At 44.9% G+C, this 23,901-nt stretch overlaps 1 protein-coding gene across 1 annotated transcript in view; it reads right to left on the minus strand.

The window, feature by feature from the left end:
• sbspon (somatomedin B and thrombospondin type 1 domain containing) overlaps positions 1-7,292 on the minus strand; it is a 41,584-nt gene extending 34,292 nt beyond the window's left edge. The window contains exon 1 of the mRNA XM_085993969.1: positions 6,432-7,292. Coding sequence (XP_085850095.1) covers positions 6,432-6,751 — 320 coding nt within the window. The 5' untranslated portion in view covers positions 6,752-7,292. The remainder of the gene's footprint in view (positions 1-6,431) is intronic.
• Positions 7,293-23,901: the final 16,609 nt, after the last annotated feature.

The raw sequence follows: 23,901 nt of genomic DNA on the forward strand, positions 1-23,901 counted from the left end.
ATACCAGGTCATGTAGGCGGAGCCAGCTGAGGCATGCATTGGTACACAGTGAGTAGCAAGAGGTAACAATGTGCAATAACGATAACAGTAGTGAACAACAATGAAAACAATAACAGTGGTTTACCACATTCACCCCTTGTTTAAAATTGAGTCCGGCGGGGTGAAGTGTACTAAAAGTTCGTGTAGGTAAGTCTATCAGGAGGCCTTGTATGCCGTCCTGATCGTCGTAGCAGTGGCGGCGGTGCTGCAGTATCCAACGTCGAGTCTGGTGTCTGAGTGGTCGACGAAGGGTCCTGGGGCTCCGGCATGCCGTCTACAGGGGTTGGGTTGGGAGAAGTGGTGGATAATAACGGTGGTGATTCAGGGGCGCCCGAGGGTGCGAGGTCTCGTATGGAGACCGTGTCCTCCCGCCCGTCTGGGTTTGCCACGTAGGCATACTGGGGGTTGGCGTGTAGGAGGTTCACCCTCTCGACCAGGGGGTCCATTTTATGGGTCCTCACGTGCCTCCGCAGTAGGACGGGCCCAGGAGGCTTGCTCTGTCTGGCCTATAAAAATGCAGTTTGCATTCGGCACAGATTTGGCAGTTCCTGGTCATAGTTCTGACCTCCTCGATGGAGTAGGGCAGGTTGCGGGACTTAATGAAGTGGCAGAATCTGGTGACCCCGGGGTGGCAGAGGTCATTGTGGAGGGTCCGCAGTCTATCAACTTGCGCGTTGGCGCATGTACCTCGTGATAGAGCATCTGGGGGCTCATTGAGTTTCCCGGGCTGGTACAAGATATCGTAATTGTAGGTGGAAAGTTCAATTCTCCACCTCAAGATCTTGTCGTTCTTGATTTTGCCCCTCTGCTTATTATTGAACGTAAAAGCAACTGAACGCTGGTCAGTGAGAAGGGTAAATCGTTTTCCGGCCAGGTAATGCCTCCAGTGTCACACCGCTTCCACAATAGCCTGGGCCTCCTTTTCAACAGAGGAGTGTCGAATCTCGGGGCCCTGGAGGGTCCTTGAGAAAAAGGCCACGGGTCTCCCCGCCTGGTTAAGGGTTGCAGCTAGGGCGAAGTTGGATGCATCGCTCTCCACTTGGAAAGGGATGGACTCATCCACTGCGTGCATTGTGGCCTTCGCAATATCACTCTTGATAAGAGTGAAGGCAGCACCCGCCTCTGATGTCAGGGGGAAGGAGGTGGACTTGATGAGGGGTCTGGCTTTGTCCGCATAGTTGGGCACCCACTGAGCATAGTAAGAGAAAAACCCCAGGCATCTCTTCAGTGCTTTTAGGCAGTGGGGGAGGGGGAGCTCCATAAGGGGGCGCATTCTGTCGGGGTCGGGCCCGATGACTCCGTTCTCCACTACGCAGCCGAGGATGGCAAGGCGCGTGGTGTGAAACATACATTTCTCTTTATTGTATGTTAGATTCAGCCGCTGGGCCGTACGGAGGAATTTCGCTAGATTAACGTCATGGTCCTGCTGGTCGTGGCCGCAGATGGTGACGTTATCCAGATAGGGAAAGGTGGCCTGCAGCGCGTTCTGGTCAACCATCCGGTCCATCTCCCTTTGGAAGACCGAAACCCCGTTGGTGACGCCGAAGGGGACCCTAAGGAAGTGGTAGAGGCGGCCGTTTGCCTCGAAGGCAGTATACTGGCGGTCCTCATGGCGGATAGGGAGTTGGTGGTATGCTGACTTAAGGTCAATGGTGGAGAATACCCTGTATTGCGCAATCTGATTGACCATATCAGATATGCGGGGAAGGGGGTATGCGTCCAGCTGGGTGTACCGGTTTATGGTTTGGCTGTAGTCGATGACCAGGCGGCGTTTATCGGCGGTCTTAACGACTACAACCTGGGCTCGCCATGGGCTGGTGCTCCCTTCAATAATGCCCTCCTTCAGGAGTCGCTCCACCTCAGCGCTAATAAAAGCTCCGTCCCCGGCGCTGTACCGCTTGCTCTTGGTAGCGATGGGTTTACAGTCGCGGGTGAGGTTAGCGAACAAGGGAGGGGGGGGACTTTGAGTGTGGAAAGGCTGCAAGTGGTGCGCGGCGGGCGATTTAAAAGCTGTTGGTTGCAGACTGTGAGTGGGGGAAGGGGTCCACCGTATGCCAATGTGACACTTTTGAGGTGGCACTGAAAATCCAACCCTAGCAGAACGGCAGCGCAAAGACGGGGCAGGACAAGAAGTTTAAAATTTTTATATTCAGTGCCCCTAACCGAAAGGGTCACCACACAGTAGCCGCCGACGTCCGTTGAATGGGACTTGGACGCCATAGAAATCCGATGGCGCGTTGGCAGGACCATGAGGGAGTGGCTACGCACCGTGTCGGGGTGAATAAAACTCTCCGTGCTCCCGCTGTCAAACAGGCAAGTAGTGGCGCGGCCGTTTACCGTAATGTCCATCATGGACCTGGACAGATGATGAGGGAGTGCTTGATCCAGCGTAATGGAGGCCAGTGTATGGCTGAGTGAGCTGATAAGGTCGTCCGACGAGACGGTGGTCGAGTCCGGAGACAAATTGGCGGTTGAGTGCGGAGGGCAAAATGGCGGCGGCCGTGATTCCGATCCCCACGCGGCCGGAGTTGCACAAAATGGCGGAGAAGATGGCTGCCCCCACGGTTCACACGCGGCGCTGCTGGCGTTCGCGGGTTTCCCTCTGCAGGCGTTGGCGTAATGGCCTTTCTTCCCGCAGCCAGAGCAGGTAGCGGTCTTCGCCGGGCAGCGCGCTCTGGGGTGTTTTAACTGGCCACAGAAATAGCATTTTTGGGCCTGGTTACGGGACATCGTTGCAGCAGTTGGTACCGGGGGCGGCGGTCCCGGTTGCTTTTGGGACATCGCTGCAGTAGTTGGTACCGGGGGCGGCGGTCCCATGTCCCAAGGTCGTGATGACCATGGTGCGGCCCCGTTATGTGCGTATGCTTCGAGGTTTCGGTGGGCCACATCTAGTGAGAGCGCAAGGGCTACGGCCGTCTTCAGGTCGAGCTCCTTGCTTTCGAGCAGTCTCTGCCGGGAGTAGTCGGACAGGAGGCCCTTAACGAAGGCATCACAGGTAAGTCCCTCCGCGTGCGCCGCAGCCGTTACCGCCTTACAGTCACAGTCCCTGCAGAGCGTCTGTAACGCCCGTAAAAATGCCTCTACCGATTCCCCCGGTTGCTGCCTGCAGGATCCCAGGAGGTGTCTGGCGTAAATCGTATTCACTGGGCGCGTGTATTGCCCTTTTAGCAGGTCGAGAGCCGCCGTGTACGTAGTATCGTCCCGGATGAGTGTATATACTTGAGGGCTCACCTGGGCGGTCAGGACTTTTAATTTGTTCTCCTCCGATGTCACGGCGGAGGCTTCTAGGAAGGATTCAAAGCAGCTCAGCCAGTGTTCGAAATTGGTAGATGAACCCGCCGCTTGGGGGTCGAGGTCCAGGCATGCTGGTCTGAGGGCTCGCAGCAACGCCTGCTGTTGTTGCTGCTCAGTTCCGGACATTTTACTTTTAGTTAATAAAATTGATACGCTTATCAATTACTCCATAAAAGGCGATGAATTAGGAAAGTAATGAAAAGGTTTTTATTAACTAAAGAACAGAGCATGCCTCTCATGGACGACTGGTTCCAAGAAGGAAGTGGGTTGCCGGGCAGCCACCTTTATACCAGGTCATGTAGGCGGAGCCAGCTGAGGCATGCATTGGTACACAGTGAGTAGCAAGAGGTAACAATGTGCAATAACGATAACAGTAGTGAGCAACAATGAAAACAATAACAGTGGTTTACCACAACCCCCTAAGAGTTTAATTCATAAACTGTAGAAAAGACTTAATGCTTTTTATTCTTTTGATCATCATGTGGCAATGAGCTCCAGCAATACACACACCATAACTTCACAATGAATTTGAGTGTGGCATTTAGAAAAAAAAATGTGTTCTACATATTAGCTACATGATCCACATTGAAACGTTAATGTTACCGTTATACTGCATCTACCAGTTTAAGACAAATAGCTGCAATATTGGTTCAGGCAGACATACCAAGGCTTGTTTGTGCTAGTAGTATCAGCGCAATTTGGGCGGAATCAGCACAACCAGCCTAAAAGATCGGGGAATTTTAAACGTAAGTGAGTTACGCCCAAAACCATTTACGTTCATGCTTTCCGTGATCTTTTACGCTGGTTCAAGGTTCAGTTGGCCTTTAAATCACTGTTGAATTCAAAAAGAAATCTGCCAATCAAACACATATTTCAGCAAATCCCATAAAATGTTTGTATTTGAATTAAATGCCTTGGCCCCTCCTATGGACAACAGTCTGTGACAAAACTGGCCACACCTCCAGGTCAATTTTGCGAGATTCTGTCGATTGCCGCTGGTTTGGGAAGGCTCTTCAAATTGCACTCATTTTCTTAGGTGCACAGGCACTAGTAGGCACATTGTAAGAGTTTTTTCATATCAAGAAATATTTAATTTACTAAATACTAGTGTACACCAATGAAACTATTAAATGGTTCTGCATAGGTTTTTAATGTCATTTTTAGTGATTTTAAATCAGGTTACTCACAGGTGGAGGACTGAACATGCTTATTCAAGTGCTTATTTTTGGTGATAAACCTATTTTCAGCTGTATTAATAAAACTGTACTAGGTTACCACTCTTACATTCATCAAGGAATACTATTTAATGGAAAGAAATTTAAAAAAATGATTACATTATATTACGTTGCCCTATTGCGTTGGTTCATGGATGATTATGCAATTAAATTTTAGCAGAAACTTGAACTGTAACCTAACCAGTGCAATTTCAAGCGCATTTTGGGCACAATTTCCCGATTGATCCCAAAGCAGAAACTCTATGCCACACTTTATACAATCTGCCTGGAATTCCAGTTCTTCCACCCTGGAGAAAGCTCTGTGCATATGGAGTTGCTCACAATATGGAGCTACACACATGCCCAGAGCTTCTTTCACAGCAGTTAAAAATTTAAACATCAAGAATGTGGACATCACTGCCCACGTTGTCTTTAGCTCAAAGCAGGTTTAAAAAGTCTTTAGCAAGTCCAAGAGCATTTTCAAAACCTTGTTCCACACTGTACTGGAGTTACACTCCATTTGGCTTCAAATCAAAATGGTATGTGATTACTCCCTCCAGCAAGTCTCCTGCCATTTCTCTCCAGAATCAGATCAGGCCTTGACTCTAGATTTACAATACAACTGTAAGAATGGTGTGAAGGGGAAACTGCTTTGCAGTGATACTAAAGTTGCAAGTGTAAACATAACCTAAGTATAAGTAAAGATGAGCATTTCTAATAAATGTTTTTTTTAATAGTTAGAGCAATAAAGAAAATAGCCAGCAGAGGGTGATAAGATGTGGCAGAAATCTCAGTCAGAACAAGGGTGAGTCCTCCTCTCCAGATAAAGATGTTGTTGTAGAGGGACAACTCTCCAGATTTTTGCATTATTCAATCATTTTAACTCCAGAGTTTATTTGTAGATTATATCACTAACATTACTACCGTAGGCATTAATTTTGAATAATGTTTGATCCCAATTTCACACCTACCAGTGAGCAATAATCATTCTTAATTGATGCAGTGATTACAAACCGTCACGTTTTACCAAAAACAGACATAAAAGCCCTTCTTTAATTTTGATCTTAACTTCCTAAAAATGGAAATTAAACCCACAAGGCAGCTGCTGCACATATCTGCTTATTTTTTAAAAATACTAACCTGGATGCTTACTACAAATGTTACTTGTAATTATAAATTGAAAATATAGCTTAACATCGCAATTTCAGACATTTTAAGGTTTTTTCATTTCAAGTGTCTATGAGCCAAATAAAAATATTTTTCAATAAATATTTTAAAATCAATATAGTTATGAACCAATCATATAATTTGACTGATGATGCATTCTTTAGATCTATTCGAACGGGATAGATGTCTTCCTAATAATAATATGAGATTGGATAGCGGGGCGTGTGTACAAATGGGATGACCGGAGCGGGACTCGCGCCTCAGTGACTAATACAACAGCCCGGTGTCAGAACTCCATACTCTCCACACAAGAAGTTCATTCAAACTGGCTTTGCACGAAATCCATTATCACCAGCAATGCGAAATGATCCGCACCGTACCTTAACATTACAACTGTATATTAAATTACAGTTCCTCCAGTGCCCCACTTCTTACCCTAATTTACTAACTCGTGTCAGAAAGTTCACTAGTGACGCAGTTAAATCAAAGATTTTTGTCTGCTTCAGATTGTAATAAACAGACATTTGTGAGGTTACAAAATAATTTTACATGCTAATTACGTTTTACACTATTTTAGAAATAGAAAAAATCTCAGGTGCATTAATTTAATGTAATCAGGTGCATTGATTGTGAAAGCGATAGATTGCTCGAGCTGTTTCAACCCTTTCGATCCCTTCCTACATAAGTGAACGAACTAACAGTGCTAACCTACCTAGCTATAAAAATAAACTGAGAAACAATTCACCGCATTCAGAGGAACACACTACGGGATCACTTGGGTTGTGGCATGCCCGGCCCTGCCGAGCTCCTTTACCTGGACAGGTCTGGGTGTAATCGTAACAGCAGTCGCCAGTACTTTTACATGCTTCGTCGCAGTAGCAAGTCCCGTAAACCCGGTCCATTCTCCAACCCGTGCTGCTGCATCCGTGGTCCCTGCCGTGACAGCATTTGTGAGATTCGGAGCACCCCGCTTCAGTAATATCCGAAAACCACAGCAGTCCGGCCAGGAGAAGCAAACTCACCCATGTACTCCCCATTGTAACACAGCACCGCGCCGCGGCAAGCGGGGCCACTGACTTGTTCCAACTTCCAATAATATTACAGGGGGGAAACTGCACAGCGGGTCAGCTCTTGTAATACTGACGTGTGTTTTACCTAAATGGAAAATAGTTAAATCAAAGATAATAATATTCCTTTAAGGTAAAAACACGTTTCCAGGTATAGTTGATCCTTTTTCTTCACAAAAGGGACTCCAGGGAAACCTCGCCAGAGTTGATCCTTACTCACAAGGGATTAAATCCAAGTATGAGAAAAGTTGATCCTCTCCAGTTTTACAGAGAACGTTCCGAATGATAGTCCTGTGTCGGAGGCTGAAATCGACTGCGATTGTTGTGCGATGATTTGCTGCGACTTGTTTCCAATGATGCCAGTGCAACAAGCAGGGAGAAAGATCACTCACAGTTCTCTCTCCAGTGACTCACAGCGGCCAGCCCGAGTGTGTCTCGAACGCCATTCTAACACAGCCCAAAGGAATGTGAACATTGGGCTCCAATCCACATACAAGAGCCTGCAGTGTGGGGACTGGCGCGGCTTTCTGCATCAAATCATTTTCCTTTAAAGACAGCCCGAGAAAATATTAGTATTTGCCCGTTTCCAAAGACTTTAATTAAGAGTTTATCCCAAAGACTAGCGACTATTTGTTGGCACAAAACCCCCAGAAATTTCATCTATATTTAGTGACAGGATATTAATAATAAATTTACATCATTACACAAAAACCGTTGGAACAGTTAACTATGGCTTAATCAGCTTTGTTCCATCCAAACCCATTGAATTCAAGAAAGAAAATCACTATTTTATATTGGAAAAGTACGACGTTTTTAAGTAAAATATTTTAATCCCCATTTGGTGAACTCAGAAAAATTGGAGCTGCGCAAGCCGGTAGTGTGGGCGCGCCCTTCCTGGTCATGTCTGCATTGGTGTTGCTGTGAGGATCCCCGGTAGCCATATGGATTCCATCTATGATTCTCTGGACTCTTGAAAAGCCTGCCAGCTAATAAGAATTCTACACCCTATCCAGTTAGTGTCTCTTTTGTATTAGGAAGGCGATGAAGCTGATTCTCTGGCAAACATGGCATCAATTACTTGCTTTATACAGGAATGAACAGCAAATGGGTTTATCTGGTGGATGTCCTGGAAGGATCCAATTGCATAAAAGCTGAATGCTGCAATGACCTTGACAACAACAGGAAGAGCTGATCATGTTCTTGATGTTGTCCTTAAGTCAGGCTATGGCAGATGACAGTGACAGTGAAGCAGATGTGCTGAAGGCTTGCCCAGGCCGAAGAATAAGAATAACTTGCGTTTACAATCTCAGGATGTCACAAAGCGCTTTACAACCAATTCAGTACTTTTGAAGTGTAGTCACTGTTGTAATGTAGGAAACGCGGCATTCAATTTGCACCGTGATTATTTGCACGGTCTTCTGCGTCCTTCTGCGCATGCGCCCGTATGGGGGAGCGGGGCCTAAACACAGTCACACGCATGCGCACCGGAGGGCCCTTGTCAATCCATCGCTAGCCATCTATGGGGCAGGCTGGCGGGCACAGGCCTGAGCAGTAAGCCGCTGCATTGGGGTGGGAGTCAGCGAAATTCAGTCGAGGGAGAAAATCCGGCCCAGGCCCAGGCCCCAATGTTTAAAGCCCCTCTCATCCAGTCGAGCTTGCCCATCTTGCGCCCTTGGCGAGTGTTTGAGGACCCTGGGGTTTGGTGGTGTCGGGGCTCGGGCCCTGCTCACTCTGCCGCCTCTCGCGCTCTCCGGCCTGATTGTACAAGGAGAGCAGGTGCAGGGGTTTGCTACTGATAGCAAGGTCGAAATCAAATCAAAAGCCCAAAGCTTGCAAATTGGGAAATCTTACTTTCTTCCACTCAGGAGGTGGTGTGGAGACATGAGAGACAAATGTAAATAGATGCCATCTGTTATGTTGAAAGCCTTGTGCCATTTTGTTCTGGGCAAGTTGGACTCGCAGCACACTCATACAGGCCGGCAATGCTGTTTTTGCATTACCCACCTGTACGGACCTGTCCCCTGAGATAAACAGAAAGTCACAATCATGACATACTATTTACTATAGGTTAGGTTTAAACAGAAAACTTTGAAATGGGCCAACACAAATTAAAAGACTTGAATGTGTTCTGAGAGTATAAAACTTTCATTCTCGAGCTGTAAAGATTCATTTGATACTGAAACATTTATTTATTTCCATATGTTTCAAACTGACAAGAATACGTCCATATGTTATTACTGGAAAGAAAAGCTCAGCGCTCCGACTAGTCTTCCATGTTCTGGATCAAATTACACATTGCAGATAAACTGTTGGGTGTGTCTTGTCATCAAAGGGGACCAATCAGAAATTTGGTCTTGTCCTCCAAGGGGACCAATCAGAGATCTGGTGTTGCAAATAGGCACAACTTTCAAATTGCGAACAGCAAGGTCCCACAAACAGCAATGTGATAATGGCTACAGATAATTTGTATTTCAGTGATGTTGGTTGAGAGGTAAATATTGGCCAGGATACCAGGAAGAACTCCCCTGCTCTTCTTCAAAATAGTGCCGTGGCCCAGGGATCTTTTATGTCCACCTGAGAGGGCAGTCACGGCCTCGGTTTAAGTCTCATCCGAAGGATGGCACCTCTGACTGGACTGGAGAGTCAGCGTAGAGTTTGTGCTCAAGTCTCTGGGGTGGGACTTGAACCCAGAACCTTCTGACTCAGAGGAAAGAGTGCTACCAACTGAGCCACAGCTGCTCTGCACATGAGACCTGTGGTAGTGATACATGTATGCATAGTGCTTGAGGTATCTTTACACATGCAAATGATATCCCATCATGAAGTGGTCCTCCTTATCTAGATCATGCAACAATACAGGAGTTGACACAGAGAACCCTCTCCTCCCAATCTTCTTAGGTGTATTTGTACTACTGCAGCTTTTTGCCATTTTAAATGGACATACAGCATAGCAAAAGGAATAATTATGCAAAAAGACAAAACCCAGGAACTAAAACAAATCTTCGTAAATTCTTCCAAGCAACAAAAAAAAATGCAGCTTTAACAATAGCAAACTGCTTTAAGAGGCTTCACTAAGCAGGTCTTTTATGGTTGATTCTAATGTTTTAGGTGGTACCTAGCCCAAACTTGTGACAGGCAGAATTAGACCAATTTCCTTATTTAGTGAGGCCTGGACATGTCACAAAAATGCCTCCAAACTAACTATGCATTATCAGGTGCACTGATAATCAGGTACACAAGGTTGCATGCCAAATTTTATGACCTCTCCCCTTCATGCAAAGCCAGACACTGCTAACAGGGACTTGGAAAACTGGGGATTTTGTATAAATGCTCTAGTCAAACATTTATGTACTGATGTCTGGCTATTTAGTCTCACCACATACAGAGTTGCAGTTGCTGTGGCAATGTGACAGCTAGTAACTGTGATTATGGCCGTGGCAAGTCATTTCTCTTTAATTACTTTGCTGTGTTCAACCACTCCATTCTCCTCCATCAATGTTCCTTTATACTCCACCTCCATTGCATCGCCCATGCTGGGTTCCTAACCCAGCTGTCACATTGTAGCCAGCACATCTTCTGCAATGGCTTCTCCTCCCACCTCTGCACTGTGACTCATGAGTACCCCAAGCTTCCATCCTGGATTCCCTCAAATTTCTTGTCTATATGTTGCCTCTAAACAACATTATATGTAGGCATAAAGTTAGCTTCCATATGTATCCTGATAATAGCCAGCTCAATCCTTCCACCATCATCGACTCCAGAACTATTCTTGTGCTGTCTAACTGTCTGACAATAACTCACGAATGACTTTGAACTTTCTCCAACTTAACATTGGCAAGACTAAAGCCATCTTTTTCAGTTTCCACCAAAAACTATGTATCCTTACCCCAATTCCATCCCTGTTTTGGCTGCTCGCACAGTATGAATTCCAAAACTGATTAATTTTTGTGTCTGTTTGACCCTGAGCTGAGTTTAACACCCCATATCCTATCCATTACCAGGAACACTTACTTCTACCTCTGTAACCTCACTCACCCATCGCTGAAATCCTTATCCAAATCTTCATTACCTGAATTCTCCGATACTCTCCTCGCACGGCTCCCAAGCTCCACCCAACTGTTCCACACCACCTCCCTCTCTCTCATCAGCTGTGTCCTAACCAAACTCCACTACCCCCCATTTTTCAATGCACTTCTTGTCCTTATTTACAAGCTCCTCCATGGCCTTGTCCCACCCTGCACCAGCAATCTCCTCCATCCCCATGTCCTAGCCCGTGCCCTCCGGCCTTTCAAATTTGGCTTCCTGACTATCCCTCCCTTCCCTCATTGGGAAGAGCTTTCAGTCATCTAGACCCACTCTTTAGAACGGTCTTCCTAAACCCTTCTGCCTCTCTTCCTCTCTACCAAAGTCAGAGCGCCGGCGGGTGCTTCAGCGGCAGAGCGGGGCTACAAAAGGCTCCCGAGACCCAGGTAAGGCCTCAGAGCGTCGGCGGGTGTTTCAGCGGCAGAGCGGGGCTACAAAAGGCTCCCGAGTCCCAGGTAAGGCCTCAGAGCGTCGGCGGGTGTTTCAGCAGCAGAGCGGGGCTACAAAAGGCTCCCGAGACCCAGGTAAGGCCTCAGAGCGTCGGCGGGTGTTTCAGCGGCAGAGCGGGGCTACAAAAGGCTCCCGAGACCCAGGTAAGGCCTCAGAGCGTCGGCGGGTGTTTCAGCAGCAGAGCGGGGCTACAAAAGGCTCCCGAGACCCAGGTAAGGCCTCAAAGCGTCGGCGGGTGTTTCAGCGGCAGAGCGGGGCTACAAAAGGCTCCCGAGACCCAGGTAAGGCGTACCAGTCTCCGAACTCGGAACACAGAGGGAAGGAGAGAGGTAAAAAGAAATCAAAGTGTGATGTCACCAGAAAGCAGGTAAGTGATTGGTTGGTGAGTATTTGTCTCTTTTTAAGCTTAAACTCTGGTTTATAGTTTCTAAGGTGCGATATTCATCATCTAGAATCGGGGCAGTGGGTATTTAAAAATAACATTAATAAATTTAATTAATTACATAGAATGGGAGATCAGGTGATGTGTTGCTGCTGCAATATGTGGGAGCTGGTGGCCACCATTGATGATCACGGTGATCACATTTGCAGTAAGTGTTGGCTGCTCGAGGAATTCCGGCTCCGTGTTGATGAGCTGGAGTCCGAGCTTCAAACACTGAGGCACATCAGGGAGGGGGAGAGTTACCTGGACTCTGTGTTCCAGGAAGTAGTCACACCAATTAGATTAATTAATTCAGATGTAGTCCGTGGCCAGGGTCAGGATGGTGTGACTAGAAGTGAGGCAGGTACGGGGATCCAAGAGGTAGTGTTGGAGGAGCCGCAGCCCTTGCTCTTGTCCAACAGGTTTGAGGCTCTTACTCCCTGTGAGGATGGGAACGGGGACTGCGGGGAGGATGAGCAACCTGGCCACAGCACCATGGAGCGGGAGGCCATTCAAGTGGGGGGAGATAAAAGAAATGTTGTAGTGGTAGGGGATAGTATCGTTAGGGGGATAGATAGGGTTCTTTGCAGCCGAGAGCGAGAGTCCCGAAGGCTGTGTTGCCTGCCCAGTGCCAGGGTTAAGGACATCTCCTCTGGGCTGGAGAGAAACTTGGAGTGGGAGGGGGAGGATCCAGTTGTCGTGGTCCATGTTGGTACCAACGACATAGATAGGACAAGGAAAGAGGTTCTGCTGAGGGAGTTTGAGCAGCTAGGGGCCAAATTAAAAAGCAGAACCACAAGGGTAATAATCACTGGATTACTACCTGAGCCACGTGCAAATTTGGCTAGGGTAAATAAAATTAGAGAGTTAAATGCGTGGCTCAAAGACTGGTGTGTGAGAAATGGGTTTTGCTTCTTGGGACACTGGCATCAGTACTGGGACAGGAGAGAGCTGTTCCGTTGGGACAGACTTCATTTGGCCAGTGCTGGGACTAGAGTCCTGGCGAATTGAATAACTAGGGCTGTAGAGAGGGCTTTAAACTAATTAGTGGGGGGGGGGGTTTAAGAGAGCGAAAAATAAAAATGACAGCGGAGAAGGCAATAGAGCAAGGTAGCAGTGGGGGAATTAAAAACCAGAGCGTGTCAGGAAGGGACAGAATGTATAATGGTAAAGTAGTAAAGGGGGTAAAAGCAGGAATAAATTGTCAGAAAACATATTTGAAAGTTCTTTATCTGAATGCACGCAGCATTCATAACAAAATAGACGAGTTGACGGTACAAATAACTACACATGGGTATGATCTGGTGGCCATTACGGAAACATGGCTGCAAGATGATCATGACTGGGAACTAAACATACAAGGGTATTTGACAATTAGGAAGGACAGACAGGAAGGAAAGGGAGGTGGGGTTGCTATGTTAATCAAGGATGGAATCACTGCAATAGTCAGAAATGATATTGGGTCAAAGGATCAGGATAGTGAAACAGTTTGGGTGGAGATAAGGAATAATAAGGGGAAAAAGTCACTAGTGGGCGTAGTCTATAGGCCTCCTAACAGTTGCAACTCTGTTGGTCGCTGTATAAATCAGGAAATAGTTGGGGCTTGTAATAAGGGAACAGCTATACTCATGGGGGATTTTAACTTTCATATTGACTGGACTAATCAAATTGGGCATGGCAGCCTTGAGGAAGAGTTCGTAGAGTGTATTAGGGATGGGTTCCTTGAGCAGTATGTAACTGAACCAACCAGGGGGCAGGCAATCTTAGATCTGGTCCTGTGTAATGAGACAGGATTAATAAAAAATGTCCCAGTAAAGGATCCCTTGGAATGAGTGACCATAATATGGTTGAATTCCAAATTCAGTTTGAGGGTGAGAGAGTTGGATCTCAAACCAGCGTACTGAGCTTAAATAAAGGAGACTATGAAGGTATGAGAGTAGAATTGACTAAAGTGGACTGGGAAAACAGATTAAAGTGTAAGACGGTACAAGAGCAGTGGTCTACATTCAAGGAGATATTTCACATCTTTCAAGATAAATATATTCCACTGAGGAAAAAGAGGAGTAAAAGAAAAGACAGCCATCCGTGGCTTAGTAAAGTAATAAAGGATAGTATCTGACTGAAAACAAGGGCATATAAAGTAGCCAAATCTAGTGGGAGGATAGAAGATTGGGAAGCATTTAAAAGCCAGCAAACAATAACTAAAAGATTAATTAAGAAAGGGAAGATAGATTATGAAAGTAAACTAGCAAAAAATATAAAAACAGATAGCAAGAGTTTCTACAGCTATATAAAAAGAAAAAGGGTGGCTAAAGTGAACGTTGGTCCCTTAGAGGATGGGACCGGGAAACTAGTGGTGGGGAACATGGAGATGGCAAAGACGCTGAACAAATATTTTGTATCAGTCTTTACAGTAGAGGACACTAAAAATATCCCAACACTGAACAAACAGGGGGCAATGGGGGGGGGGGGGAGGAGCTAAACACGATTAAAATCACTAAGGAGATGGTACTCAGTAAAATAATGGGACTTAAGGCGGATAAATCCCCCGGACCTGATGGCCTGCATCCTAGGGTCTTGAGAGAAGTGGCGGTAGGGATTGTGGATGCATTGGTGGTTATTTTCCAAAACTCCCTGGACTCAGGAAAGGTCCTGGCAGATTGGAAAACTGCTAATGTAACACCCTTATTTAAGAAGGGAAGTAGACAAAAAGCCGGAAACTATAGACCAGTTAGCCTAACATCTGTGGTTGGCAAAATGTTGGAGTCCATTATTAAGGAAACAGTAACAGAGCATTTGGATAAACATAATTTAATAGGACAGAGTCAGCATGGTTTTATGAAGGGGAAGTCATGTTTGACAAATTTGCTCGAATTCTTTGAGGACGTAATATACAGGGTGGATAAAGGGGAACCAGTGGATGTAGTGTATTTGGACTTCCAAAAGGCATTTGACAAGGTTCCACACAAAAGATTACTGATCAAGGTAAAAAATCACGGGATTGGGGGTAATATACTGGCATGGGTGGAGTATTGGCTATCTAACAGAAAACAAAGAGTTGGGATAAATGGTTCATTCTCGGGCTGACAATCAGTAACCAGTGGTGTTCCGCAGGGGTCAGTGCTGGGACCCCAACTCTTTACAATCTATATTAACGATTTGGAGGAAGGGACCGAGTGCAACATATCCAAGTTTGCTGACGATACAAAGATGGGAGGGAAAGCAGTGAGTGAGGAGGACATAAAAAACCTGCAAAAGGACATAGACAGGCTAAGTGAGTGGGCAGAGATTTGGCAGATGCAATATAATGTTGGAAAGTGTGAGGTTAGGCACTTTGGCAGAAAAAATCAAAGAGCAAGTTATTATCTAAATGGAGAGAAACTGCAAAGTGCTACAGTACAAAGGGATCTGGGGGTCCTGGTGCATGAAACACAAAAAGTTAGTATGCAGGTGCAGCAGGTGATCAGGAAGGCCAATGAAATCTTGGCTTTTATTGCAAGGGGGATGGAGTATAAAAACAGGGAAGTCTTGCTTCAGTTATACGGGGTATTGGTGAGGCCACACCTGGAATACTGCGTGCAGTTTTGGTTTCCATATTTCAGAAAAGATATACTTGCTTTCGAGGCGGTTCAGAGAAGGTTCACTCGGTTGATTCCGGAGATGAGGGGGTTGACATATGAGGAAAGGTTGAGTAGGTTGGGACTCTACTCATTGAAGTTCAGAAGAATGAGAGGCGATCTTATCGAAACATATAAGATTGTGAGGGGGCTTGATCGGGTGGATGCGGTGAGGATGTTTCCACTGATGGGTGAGACTAGAACTAGGGGGTATAATCTTAGAATAAGGGGCTGCCCTTTCAAAACTGAGATGAGGAGAAACTTCTTCACTCAGAGGGTAGTAAATCTATGGAATTTGCTACCCCAGAGAGCTGTGGAAGCTGCAACATTAAATAAATTTAAAATGGAGATAGACAGTTTCCTAGCAGATAAGGGAATTAGGGGTTACGGGGAGATGGCAGGGAAGTGGACGGGAGTCTAGATTCGGATCAGCCATGATCCTATTGAATGGCGGAGCAGGCCCGAGGGGCCGTATGGCCTACTCCTGCTCCTACTTCTTATGTTCTTATGTTCTTATCTCAACACCTATCGTGGAGCATATCTTCAGTAATGCCAACCCCATCATCTTATAAATCATGAGACAAACTCTTAAAAATCATGAGGTTTGGTAAGAAATCATGAGTTGCTATTTTTTCAAATATAAACAAATATAGATTGACAGCTCGTTTATAAACCACATTCGTGGCTGTATTTAATTTCTAACAGGTCACAGCTCTTTACTAAAACTATATTACTACATCTAAAAATGCTTTACAAAAAACTCTTTAAAAATCCTACCCGTTATCACCACCTCTCACCTAGTGCCCAATGCAACCACCACACAATGCAGACCCTGCCAACCAAAGGTATTCAGCCCTTAAACGCTCATCCCTCCAGAACCCTAACCTGTCCATCTAACTTTAATTTGAACTATAAAATCAATTAAGTCATAGAAATGATAGCAGTGATGGAGACTATTTGCTCCGATGTGCCATATTATGGTGCTAACCTTTCAACTAGACCTATCCTAATCTCATTTCCTTTACCCATATGATTTTGTATTCATTCCTTTTCAAATACTTATCTAATTTCTTTCTAAGTAATGTTACAGTATCTATTGCAATAACCACTTGTGGTAAAGCACCTTATGTTCGAACAACCCTGTGTGAAAACATTTCTAACTTTGTCTTTGATACTAAAAATTACCATTGTTACCAATTCACCAATCAATCTTTCACTATTTACCCTCTCAAAACAGTTCATAATTTTGAAAACCCTTTATTAGATTCCACTTTAACCTGGCGTGAGAAAACCTCTAATTTATTTGAAGTTAGTACATGACAGCACATTACAGTACCCACGATGTGGGCTTCTACCCCATAAGGCTCAGCATTCAGTGCGGCTGGGGTCAGGGCCTGCTGGTCTCTTCATAGTACTGTACTCTCCATAAACCGGATTACTTTAAGGCTTCAATACTTGACATGGTTCCAGAAAAAGATAAGCTCCACTCTGACCATAAAATACATTTCACGATAGAGTTCTTCTGTTCGTCTCCTTTGCTCCCCCGCCTCGTGCTCCAGCCGCTTCATGCTGCCTCTCCGTTACCATGGCAACCCTGCAAGAGGCGCAAGATATCGTGAGATCTCTTGGCATTCGCGAGAAGGAAGAGGGTGGGGACCAAGGTCACGGAGCCAATCAACGCAACAGGGACCACGGCGCTGTCATCAGCCGGGGTCGAAGGGGAGGAAGCTGAGTGCGGCTCCCTCCACTCGGAGGGAGGAGTTGGCTCGCTTGGTCGATTGTTTGTTATGGATGATATGGAAAGCCCTCTGAACCTGCTTTTTTTTGTGCATGCACAAATCACATTTTTTTGTGCATGTGCAAATCTGCGTATTTTTAAAAATCCCAAGATTTAGGTGTTCCATCGTGAGATCGCACGCGATGCTATATTTCACTCTGAAATCACGTCTCTCGTGATGGATTCGTGAGAGTTGGCAATACTGTATTTTCAAGCACCTCTCCTAACTCTTCTACTACTGCTTGGCATCTATTTCTCCTCCATGGAATCCATTGCAACAGTCATATGTTAAATTATAGGCGCTATATAAATACCAGCTGTCATTGTTGTTGAGTCTTGATGATGGTTAGTTACTGATTTTTTGATCTCCACGATATCATCTTCAATATATGTTGCATGTGAAAATCAGTGCTTCATAGTTTGACATGCAAAGATACTCAGCATCACAATCACATTTACTACCAAATTAATCGACTCATGAATTAACATCAGTCAAAAAAGGAAACAATTGTTACCATTGGTGACAGATCACCGAGATCTGGTTAGGATTAGTTTTGGAATGTACACAGACACAATTGGCCAAATGACACCCTTCTGTGCTGTAACCTTCTATGATTCTATGAAATACTGCCATGGCTGGAAATCTAAAACAAAAGCAGAAAATGCTGGAATTACACAATAGGTTTGTGTGCATCTCTAAAAAGAAACAGGTTGATGTTTTGGGTAGAACTTTCCCTCAGAACTAAAAACAAAGATAAACAAGCATTTTGTAGACTGGGTGGTGGGGGTGGGGGCGGGGGGGAGAACAAACAAGCAACAGATACTCTAATCAAAGAGAGAAAGTTAATGGCTTAAACACCCTCAAACCTGCTTAAAAGCAGGCAGGATATTGTTAGATAATATAAAAAATCATATCAGTAATGGAATGAAAGACAATAGAAACATAAAAGAATGTGCAAATCGCTAACAACAACTATAGCACCTTTAACGTAGTATAACATCCCAAAGTGCTTCACAGGTGCATTATAAAATATTATTTGACATTGAGCCACACAAGGAGATATTAGGGCAGATGAGAGCTAGGTTTTAAGGAGCGTCTTAAAGGAGGAAAGAGAGGTAGAGTGGCGGAGAGGTTTAGAGAGCGAATTCCAGAGCTTAGGGCCTTGGCAGCTGAACATAAGAAATAGGAGCAGGAGTAGGCCAATCGGCCCCTCGAGCCTGCTCCACCATTCAATAAGATCATGGCTGATCTGATCCTAACCTCAAATCTTCTATCACTCTGCATCTACCCGAACCCATGTGATCTCCCGGGAGAGGCGAAAAACCAGATAAAAGACCCAATGGCCAATTTGGGAGAAAAAAATCTGGGAAATTCCTCTCCGACCCATCTAGGCGATCGAAATTCTTCCAGGAGATCACTCTGTCCCTATATTTTCTACAGTACTTACCTTCTGTAAAGGCGATCTCCACCCCAGCCAGGAACAGGAATAAAGCCATCTCCTGAAATCTAACACAGAATTAGAACACAGTAGGAGCAGAACCAGGCTACACGGCCCCTGCGCCCACTCCACTACCCACAGGGCCATGACCATTCCGAACCTAGACTCATGTCCAATTTCCTGCCCGCTCCCTGTAACCCTTAATTCCCTTTACTTGTAGGAAACGATCTATTTCTGTTTTAAATTTATTTAATGATGTAGCTTCCACAGCTTTCTGGGGCAGCAAATTCCACAAACCTACCACCCTCTGAGTGAAGAAGTTTCTCCTCATCTCAGTTTTGAAAGAGCAGCCCCTTATTTTAAGATTATGCCCCCTAGTTCTAGTTTCACCCTTCATTGGGAACATCCTCACCGCATCCACCCGATCAAGCCCCTTCACAATCTTATATGTTTCAATAAGATCGCCTCTCATTCTTCTGAACTCCAATGAGTAGAGTCCCAATCTACTCAACCTCTCCTCATAAGACCACCCCCTCATCCCCGGGATTAACCGAGTGAACCTTCTTTGTACTGACTCGAGAGCAAGTATGTCTTTTCTTAAGTATGGACACCAAAACTGTATGCAGTATTCCAGGTGCGGTCTCACCAATACCTTGTACAACTGCAGCAATACCTCCCTGTTTTTATATTCCATCCCCCTAGCAATAAAAGCCAACATTCCATTGGCCTTCTTGATCACTTGCTGCACCTGCATACTAACTTTTTGAGTTTCGTGCACCAGGACCCCCAGATCCCTTTGTACTACAGTACTTTGCAGTTTCTTGCCATTAAGATAATAACTTGCTCTATGATTTTTCCTGCCAAAGTGCATAACCTCACACTTTCCAGTATTGTATTCCATCTGCCAAATCTCTGCCCACTTACTTAGCCTGTCTATGTCCCTTTGCAGGTTTTTTATGTCCTCCTCACTCACTACTTTCCCTCCCATCTTTGTATCATCTGCAAACTTTGATATGTTACACTCAGTCCCCTTCTCCAAATCGTAATATAGATTGTAAAGAGTTGGGGACCCAGCACTGACCCCTGCGGAACACCACTAGTTACTGGTTGCCAATCTGAGAACGAACCATTTATCCCAACTCTCTGCTTTCTGTTAGAGAGCCAATCCTCCACCCACTCCAGAATATTACCCCAATCCCGTGATTTTTATCTTGAGCAATAATCTTTTGTGTGGCACCTTGTCAAATGCCTTTTGGAAGTCTAAATACACTACGTCCACTGGTTCCCCTTTATCCACCCTGTATGTTACTTCCTCAAAAAACTCAAGTAAATTTGTCAAACATGACTTCCCCTTCATGAAACCATGCTGAGTTTGTCCTATTAAATTATGTTTATCCAAATGTCCCGTTACTGTCTCCTTAATAATGGACTCTAACATTTTACCAACCACAGATGTTAGGCTAACATGGTGGCGTGATTAAAATAGGGGATGTGCAAAAGTCCAGAATTGGAGGAGCACAGGTATCTCGGAGCGCAGATATCCGTGCCTTTGTTACCTCTAGACTTGACTATTCCAATGCACTCCTGGCCGGCCTCCCACATTCCACCCTACGTAAACCTGAGGTCATCCAAAACTCGGCTGCCCGTGTCCTAACTCACACCAAGTTCTGTTCATCCATCACCCCTGTGCTCGCTGATCTACATTGAATCCCGGTTAAGCAACACCTTGATTTCAAAATTCTCATCCTTGTTTACAAATCCCTCCATGGCCTCGCCCCTCCCTATCTCTGTAATTTCCTTCAGCCCCACAACCCCCCCCCCGAGATATCTGCACTCCTCAAATTCTGCCCTCTTGAACATCCCTGATTATAATCGCTCAGCCATCGGTGGCCGTGCCTTCAGCTGCCTAGGCCCTAAGCTCTGGAACTCTCCCCCTAAACCTCTCTGCCTCTCTTTCCTCCTTTAAGATGCTCTTTGACCAAACTTTTGGTCATCTGCCCTAATTTCTTATCTGGCTCTGTGTCAATTTTTTTTTTCTCATAACACTCCTGTGAAGTGCCTTAGGACGTTTTACTATGTTAAAGGCGCTATATAAATGCAAGTTGTTGTCATTGGTTGTAGGGCTGGAGGAGATTACAGAGATATGGAGGGGCGAGGCCATGGAGGGATTTGAAAACAAGGATGAGAATTTTTAAATTGAGGCATTGCTTAACCGGGAGCCATTGTAGGTCAGCGAGCACAGGGGTGATGGGTGAACAGGACTTAGTACGAGTTAGGACACGGGCAGCAGAGTTTTGGATGACCTCAAGTTTAAGCCAAGACAATGAGAGGTCCATCCAAGAAAAATTAAGAAAATGGGGAAACTGAAAAACAACACTGAGGGTCTTGGAGATTTATTAATTCGATCACCATTGCCTCTCTAACATAATGCTCTAGGATTAAATTCCTGCAGGGGCCCTACTCATGGAATCTATACGATAGCAAAGCATAAGTCCATATTGGCCTTGCTTCACCTACTTCTGCAGCCTCCTCCAGCCCTACGGCCGAACTTGAAACCTCTGCTCTTTAGACCTCTTCTCTATTTCACCAACAGGACAGGATCTTCAATTATCATGCTCCTACACTCTGGTATTGCCTTCCTAAATCCCTTTGTTGTGTCACATCTCTCACCCCTTTAAAACCTCCTCAAAAACTATTTTATGGACTCTGCATACTGTCACCTCCTTGGTTCTACTTCCCATTTGGTGTTAGATCCCCTCTTTTCTTATGTTAAAGTTGCTATATAAGCACAAGTAATTGTAAAATTATTTTAAAATGCGTTTCAAATTATTTTTAAATAATAAAAATTGTCTTACTAGCTGGGTATATGAAGCATCTACATCACCTAAATGCAATGTTCCATAATGGCCATGAAGGTGGATAAAGACTGCTGGCAGTAGATTAGAAAAAACAGCCACTTAAATTTATTAGTATATTGGAAGTTACTTGTTGTATTTTATATAAAATGGGGTTGTGAAACAGAAATCCTTGAATGGTCTTCAAGAAGTCCACTCATCTAAAAAGCAATAAATCAGTAAGATATATTGATTAGTAAATTACTAATGACAGAAATACTAATGACTAGATGAATAGCCAAAAATGATCCTTGTTGATAAAGTAATGTGATTTTGAATTCTTTTTATGCTTTTTATGCTACTACAGGTTTCCTTTGTTTCTTTTCCAAATACAGTTGTGCTGCAGTTAACATCTATCAATCAACATCTAGGGATAGAAGATCAGTACAGGAAAGTCTCACACTAGTACTCTTATCAAAGTGTCTGGCTTGCAATTTATTTTGTTAATCCTTAGATGGGCCAGGTAGCTGCTTGAGCTTGGTTTAATCTACTTTCATCAATTCTCACCACTTTGTTTGGAACAAGTGAAAAAAGCATATTACTTCCTAAGACCCACTTTCAAACATCTTGTGCCCAGCTTCTCTTCAATTGCCACATTCATTGCAACGTAATATACACTACTCTGTGAACTTATTGTATGTTCGACACGAGATACAGTGCTCAGTTACCAGAAACTGGATTCAGGCTCTTGCTGGAACCTTTGATGATGCAGCTTTGATTACGGATTCAGGGCAGCATTCCAACCTGTATTTCAAACAGTAACCAGGCTCTAGTAGATTTTCTCATGTGGGTAAAAAAAAATTACCGTCTAGCAAAAATATTACTGAATAATACCTACATTTTGTACGGTGTATTTGAAGCTGGAAGACATAGGCAGGAGATGCAACACATGCCCTTATACCTCCCCCCTTCCCACTGTCCAGGGCCCCAAACACCCCTTCCAGGTGAAACAGCAATTTACTTGTACTTCTTGCAATTTAATATACTGTATTCGCTGCTCACGATGTGGTCTCCTCTACATTGGGGAGACCAAACGCAGATTGGGTGACCGCTTTGCGGAACACCTCCGTTAAGTCCGTAAGGGGGACCCCGAGTTCCTGGTGGCCTGTCACTTTAATTCACCGCCCCATTCCCACTCAGACCTTACCGTCCTCGGCCTCTTGCATTGTTCCACGGAAGCTCAGCCTAAGCTCGAGGAACAGCACCTCATCTTTCAATTAGGTACTCTACAGCCCTCTGGACTCAACATAAAGTTCAACAATTTCAGATCATAACCTCGGCCCCTATCACATATATATATTTTCTTCTTTTTTTATCCTCACTTTTTGTTTTTTCTTCCCTCCCTTCAGCTGTCCTTCATTCTGCCAGCGCAATTCACACCCCATCTAGAGCCATCCTTTGTTCCTTAACCTGTCCCATTTCCACCTCCCCTTGCCTTGAATATCTCTTAATGTCTCTCAAGGTCTCTTAATCTCTCCTTTCTATCCTATCACTGCCCTTCCCTTTTGTTCTTTCATCCACTCCCCCTTTTCCCAGCGCCAAAACTTGCTTTCCATTTCCTGCTTTTTTTCCAGTTCTGACGAAAGGTCATCGACCTGAAACATTAATTCTGTTTCTCTCTCCACTGATGCTGCCTGGCCTGCTGAGTTTTTCCAGCGTTTCCTGTTGTTATTTCGGATTTCCAGCATCTGCAGTATTTTGCTATCTGTATCTTCCATCTTTAGTCAACTTCCATCGTAGATACAAGCTCAAAATGGCAACAGATAAGGCCAAGACCCAGGAGAAAGTTGCCTGTTCTGTCTCTCACCCTTGTGCTTGGGAAAAATGCAAGAGGCAATATAAAATCTGTATATATTTAATGTACACAGTAGCAGCATTAATGTACATAAAATGGTAAGGATTTCTGTACCTATGTACATTTGAAAGCTGATAGTAGAATATAACAAAAGCCACAGAATTACAGTTCATACACACGTTAATTTAGACATTAACTAGCTACATATCATTGTTAATACATCATAGAGGCCCTAAGTGTAGTGTATGTACCTTTAAGAGGAACTATGTTTTTGAAGCCCCTGTATACTGTAGTACCAGTAGTGACCACTCGGGTATATAAGCCTGTGTAGCGTCTTGTGTTGTTAGTTCACCTCCAGACTTTGTTCAGTAAACACTTGTTAAATCAACTCCTGCATTCCGTGTCTCCATGAACATACGGATCTAACAGTGGCAACGAGTTAGAAACGAACTTACCTGCAATTCGGCAGCACCTCAAGGGGATCGATTCCTCAGACGAAGGTCGAAGCCAGAAGCAAGAAAAAAAATAATAACTCGAAAACGAGGGCCAGGCTTGGTCTCCAGTCTGTGGTTTCCCCAGCTAAACGGGCTGGTGGCAGGTAGTGCACTGATCCTTCCTGGGCTGTGGCGGGCTAGAGCTCGATC

Source organism: Somniosus microcephalus, chromosome 7, assembly GCF_052327205.1.
Source record: "Somniosus microcephalus isolate GS21.2 chromosome 7, FLI_Smic_1.0, whole genome shotgun sequence".
In the NCBI taxonomy this organism is placed as follows: domain Eukaryota; kingdom Metazoa; phylum Chordata; class Chondrichthyes; order Squaliformes; family Somniosidae; genus Somniosus; species Somniosus microcephalus.